Source organism: Grammomys surdaster, unplaced genomic scaffold (genome assembly GCF_004785775.1).
Source record: "Grammomys surdaster isolate TR1022 unplaced genomic scaffold, NIH_TR_1.0 270, whole genome shotgun sequence".
Classification (NCBI taxonomy): Eukaryota; Metazoa; Chordata; class Mammalia; order Rodentia; family Muridae; genus Grammomys; species Grammomys surdaster.
Window position 1 is genome coordinate 2,619,768 of NW_021604711.1, and position 6,000 is coordinate 2,625,767.

At 43.0% G+C, this 6,000-nt stretch overlaps 1 protein-coding gene across 1 annotated transcript in view; it reads left to right on the plus strand.

Moving 5' to 3' along the window:
- The first annotated feature begins 50 nt into the window (after window positions 1–50).
- Cops3 (COP9 signalosome subunit 3) overlaps window positions 51–6,000 on the plus strand; it is a 22,792-nt gene continuing 16,842 nt past the window's right edge. The window contains exons 1-2 of the mRNA XM_028776586.1: window positions 51–178; window positions 2,629–2,758. Coding sequence (XP_028632419.1) covers window positions 124–178; window positions 2,629–2,758 — 185 coding nt within the window. The 5' untranslated portion in view covers window positions 51–123. The remainder of the gene's footprint in view (window positions 179–2,628; window positions 2,759–6,000) is intronic.

Consider the following 6,000-nt stretch of genomic DNA (forward strand, 5'->3'; position numbering starts at 1 on the left):
TTGGTCGGCGGAAGTGACACAACCTCCCTTCAGGCTTTAGTGGGTCGCCGGGCCCCTCCTCCTAGAGCGGCCGCCTTTTCCCGCGCGAGCTACCTCTGTTGCTTGGGCCACCAGCGGGGAAACATGGCGTCTGCTCTGGAGCAGTTCGTGAACAGTGTCCGTCAGCTCTCAGCTCAAGGTGAGGCCTGGGCCGCAGGGCTAGGCCGGTATGCCCTGGCGCCGGTGCGGATGTTGGGACCGCCCTTAGCTCTAGCCTCTCCTCCTGGACCTGTTCAGGCCTTGGTACTTAGGGTGGAGCGCACGGCCGTGAGGAGCACTCCTCGTGCAGTCGGGCGCCGTAGTCCTCACCTTGGGCTTCCCCTGTCTCGGGCCCTGGAGACTTTTCCTTCCCCTCCCCCTTCCCCACCTCCTACCCCGCACCCCGTTTCGGGCCCCAGCCACGGTGCGCCGCTTGACAGTTTGGGGGCGTGACTTCCACTAGGGGACATTCTGGAGCGCCCATTGGTCCCTTGGCCATCACTGGTTTTCGGTGATTGGTTTGGCGTCCTATCCGTCCTGCCGGGCCACCCCCTGACCAGGCCTCTCTAGCGGCTGGAAGGGAATCTTCTAGGCTCCTTGGCTGGAAGGCTTGAGTCTTGGCTAGCCAGCAGCGCACACTCGGAATTCTCCGCCCCTATTTTGGTCGTACCGAGCTCCAAGGAAGCTTTCAGTAGTCGGACTCCATTTCTAGGGCGTACAGTTGTTACTTTATTCCCCCTCTTAATTTACATACCATTTGGTCCATTCATCTCTTCACTTGAACACACATAATCTTGAGCCAGAAGAATGTGATCTCTCCTTAATAGAGTTAAGGGAATTGAGTGGAGAAAGCATGTAAAAATGCTTTTGATATCTGGAAATTCCTTGAGGTTAGGCTCATTTCTTCATTTGTTAAAAAAGAGGGGTATGAGATGTGTCCTGGGAGTTGTCCATCTAACTATTGTAAGGTTTAAATGATGAAACCATGCAAAAAAAATAGTAATTCTCGTTTTCCTTATCAGTGATAGACTTACGCTCACAGGCCAGTTACATACCTGTGAGTGATTTTTTTTTCTTAAATAAATCATTCATCCATCCATACCATACAAGTAGAATTAGTTAAGAGTGAGCATGGGAGTGTACTCCTTTAATCCCATAACTTGGAGGCAGAGGTAGGTGGATCCCTTGAGTTCAAGGCCAGCCAGCACTACACAATGAGACCCTTTTCTCCAAATAAGTTAATGAAGAGGGGCTGGAGAACAGTTCTCAGCGTATACTACTCTTTGAGAGGACCTGGGTTCAGTTCCTAGCATTGTCAGTGGACACCCAGCGTCTTACAACATCAGCTTCAAAGAATCCAAAACCCAGTGTCCTCTTGAGTCTCCTTGGGCACTTTTAACTTCCATGCACATACCCACATACAGATACAGACACAAAATTAAAATTACAATAAAGTTAATTTTAGCACTGCCACACAAATAGATTCCTATGCAGCTGTGGAAAGAAAAGCACATACACTTTTTGTGAACTGAAAAGGTCATCATTAAATAGCAGGAAGATGCTTAATAGTGTACACAGCACAGCGCCGTCTATGTGAATAAGTAGAAAGACTGCATACATACGTGGGCGAGCATTCCTATACATGTGGACTGTCTTTAGAAGGACCCTTAAGACATTCATTGGTAATACTGCGTTGCTTCTGAGAAAAGCATGAGGATAGCTGGAGTATAGAATCTGGATGGAGGAGGTTTCTGTTTGGTTTTATAGACAAGCTGTCTGTTAACATGTAATCCTGTTTTTGTTTGCACTGAAGCTAGGGTCTCACTATGTAATCCTGGCTGGCCGGGTATTTACAGAGACCTTTGCCTTTGCCTCCTAGCCACACTATGATGCCATTAGATGGAACTTTTGGTTTTTTTAACAGATTGGAGATTAATCCAAGGAGCTATTGCTTAGCTGCTCAGTAGACCCTTACATGTGCATTTACTTTCAATTATCTGGTCACCACAGTCCCTTGTAGTACATTGAGGGCACAGAGGAGGTGGATAGTGAGTCAAGGGGAATGGAGTATGGTGAGGGCAGAGAGAAGGCCTAAGTTGATGAGTGACCAGGAGGTGAGTCAGTAGAAACCAGTTCTTAAGTTTGTTCTGGAAACTGAGCTGGAGTGTTTGGATTTCTTAAAGCCTTTGGTATAATTTGATTGAGTTTGCATAATATGAAGTAGAATTTGGAATAATGGAATATATACCACTTAGAAGATATATCAAGCAGTCCATACAAGAAGTGATAATGTTCTGAATTAAGACATGAAGGGGAAAGAAGTGGAGCTGAGGAACTTATGGCATAACAGTCCTCTTTGGTTCTGAGAAAGACAGTGTCAGTGATATGTAAACTTCTGGCTTTGGGAACTGCAGACGCTTTCTGGACCCCGGAGGGAATTGGGAGGTATAGTGTTTCCTCTGACTAGTTTTGAGGCAGAGCAAATTGTTTGTTCCCGTCCTAGTCTTAGAGGAAGACATAACAAATCATCTAAGCATTTGAGAAGGAAGTCTTATTAGAGTTCTTAATTTGGTTAGTGCCCTAACTGAATTCGAGTGTTCTGTTTTGCAGGGCAAATGACTCAGCTCTGTGAGCTCATCAACAAGAGTGGAGAACTCCTTGCGAAGAACTTGTCCCACTTGGACACTGTGCTTGGGGCTTTAGATGTTCAAGAACACTCTTTGGGTGTCCTTGCTGTTCTGTAAGGGGCATTTTTTTTTCTTTTATAGGTTTGTGCTTGTTACAGTCTGTGTTTTCTAGTGTGGATGCGTGTGTTCCATCAAATTGTTGCTTATTATGTTTTGTTCAGTTTCATGCCTTTTGTTTGTTTGGAAACAGGATCTTTCTATAGCCCTGGCTGTCCTGGAATTCACTTGTAGACCAGGTTGACCTCAAACTAAAGAGATCCACCTGCCTCTGAGTGCTGGGATTAAAGGTGTGCACCACTACATCTGACACCAGTTTTATAATTTTTTGAAAGATTTATTAATTTTAAGTGAATGAGTATTTTGCTTGCATATATTTATCCATGTGTGCCACATACATTTCTGGCGTGCACAAAAGTCAGAAGAGGGTATTGGATTATCCCGAAACTGGAGTTATGGGTGGTTATGAGCCACCATATGGGTACTGGGTCCTAACCCAGGCTCTCTGCAAGAGGAGCAAGTTCTCTTAACTGCAGAGTGAATGATCCATCTTTCAGTATCATCATTTTGATTCATTGTATATATGTACAAATTTGAATTTTTTAAATTTTTTGTTGTTGTTTTTTAAGACAGGGTTTCTCTGTATAGCCCTGGGTGTCCTGAACCAGGCTGGTTTAAGGTTTTTTTTTTTTTTTTTTAAAAAAACTTATATGTTTGTATTGTGGGGTGCCCTTAGAGGACAGACGAGGAACTGAAGTTACAGGCAGCTGTGAGCCACCTGACGTGGGTGCTGGGAACTGAACTAAGATCCTTTGTAAAAACAGTGTTCTTACTCTCTGAGCCATCTTGTTCCTTGGAATTTTCTTTTTTCTTTTTTTCTTTTTTCTTTTTTTTCTGTTTTTTTTTGTTTGTTTGTTTTTTTCGAGACAGGGTTTCTCTGTGTAGCCCTGGCTGTCCTGGAACTCACTCTGTAGACCAGGCTGGCCTCGAACTCAGAAATCCGCCTGCCCCTGCCTCCCAAGTGCTGGGATTAAAGGCGTGTGCCACCACCTCCCGGCTGAAATTTTCTTTTAAAAAAACAGCTAGACATTATAATTTTTGCATTTATCTAAATATTATGTTCATGTGATTCAGAGGCTTGGCCATGTTTTCTAACTTTGAAAGCAAATATGTAATATAATAGAGTAGGATAGAGTGGACTACAATCAGTGATGTTTCCTGGCACAGATGTTCAAATCTATTGTAACTCGAGTTCCTTGTAACAATGTCTGAACAGAATTTGTTATGTAGAATACATAAATGAGGATGTTGTCATGGCATTTAAAATAATAAACATCTGGTCCTAGTCACACTAGGACTTCTGAGACAAAGGTGTATTTTTTTTCTTACTGATATGAAAGAACAGATAATGTGTATATTTTATATACATATATACTTACACATACATCCATATCACATGGGATGTATGTGAAAACATACTTTTTATAAGTATTTATTTGTGTGTGTCTGCATCCGCACCCAGAGGTCAGAGACAACTTGTGGGAATTGGTTCTTTCCTACCATATGGATTTCCAGGATCAACCTCAAGTCATCAACCTTGGCCATAAGCACCCTTACCCTTTGAGCCAGCTCCCCAGCTCAGAAAGCTTTTCTTTTTTCTTCCCTTTGAGACAGGATTTCAGTATTCAACACAGGCCAGTCCCGGACTCACCATCTTACTGCCTTAGCCTCCCTAGTGCTAATGCCTATAGCCATGAAAACATTTGATACTCTGTAGTGTCTCACCATTATATATTAGTTATATGCAAATACTACATGCAGAGAACCTGGAGCGTGTGTCTAAAGCCTCGTTTCAATCCATGGTCTTTCACTTACAGAGTACGGAGCCCTGCACTGCTGCTCTTTAAAATAGAAATCACAATGCTCGCTGACTGTTGTGAAGTTGTTTCTGTCACGTCTTCGTAATTACGAAGTAAAAAGTGACGTTGTTAAGTAATACTGTGTAGTTCAGCAGTCCTCAACCTTCCTGATGCTGTGACCTTTAATACAGGGCCTCATGTTGTGGTGACCCCAACCATAAAGTTATTTTCCTTGCTACTTCATAAGTATAATTTTGCTATTGTTATGAACCACAATATTTTTGGAGACAGGTTTACCAAAGGGTAGACACCCACAGGTTGGGAACTACTGATATAGATGAACTAAAAGATGGAAAAGCCATTTTTTTAAATTAATTTCAGTAGTTACTGTTTTAAAAGATCACAACATTTGCTTTAATGCAGTGTTCTAGTGGTGGCAGCTTTCTCTCCTGAGATTCTCTGCAAGCCCTCCTGAAAGTGTCTCATGACAGTTGATCCCACTGCCTGCCCTTTAGTCAGGATGGATCATCTGAATGTTCCCTGTGATTATCTACCCCTCTCTTGTTTTCTCTGTCAGCTAGTTCTTTCAGTATTCCGAGTTGAAATCCAGCTGGCCACAACATCGACCCTAAGCTGCTGCCTTAGCCTCCCACTGCACCCCTAGTCTCTTTGCCTTATTTGAGTACATTCTACCCCAAACAGGAAAAGCAATAGATTCTTCTTTTTTAAAAGTTTTGTTTTGTTTTTTGTTTTGTTTTGTTTTTTGTATATGGAGATGCACACATGTCCCACATATATAGAGGTTAGATGACAGCTTGCTTGCTAGAGTTGGTTTCCTTCCAGTATGTTACTCTTGAGGACCAAACTCAGGTTGTCCGGCTTGGCTGCAAATGCCTTTATCTGGTGAGCACTTCACCAGCCTTAAGCATCTGATTCTTAACCGAGTAAATGTCCTGACCACACTGGGGTTAAAAAGAAGCAGCTGAGCATGCTGATGCACTCCTTTAATCCCAGTACTTGGGAGACAGAGGCAGGCAGGGCCTTTGTGAGTTCCAGGCTAGCCTGGTCTACATAAGTGAGTTCTAGGACACACAGGGCTCTGCAAAGAGACTCTGTCTCAGAAAACAAATTTTTTGTTATGAATGTTGTCCTCTTTCAAGCATATTTTCCTTAACCTCTATATCTTTGTTTTGTACTGAAAAGGGGGAAAAAGAAAGAAACAGGCCAGGAAAATTTGGTGGACTCTGATACTTAATTTTTTAAGAAGCTATTTTTTATTGTGTATGAGCGTTTTGGCTGTATGTATGTGTGTGTACCACATGTTTTTTATTGTGTATGAGGGTTTTGGCTCTGTGTGTGTGTGTGTGTGTGTGTGTGTGTGTGTGTGTGTACGTACCACATGTTTTTTACTGTGTATGAGGGTTTTGGCTGTGTGTGTG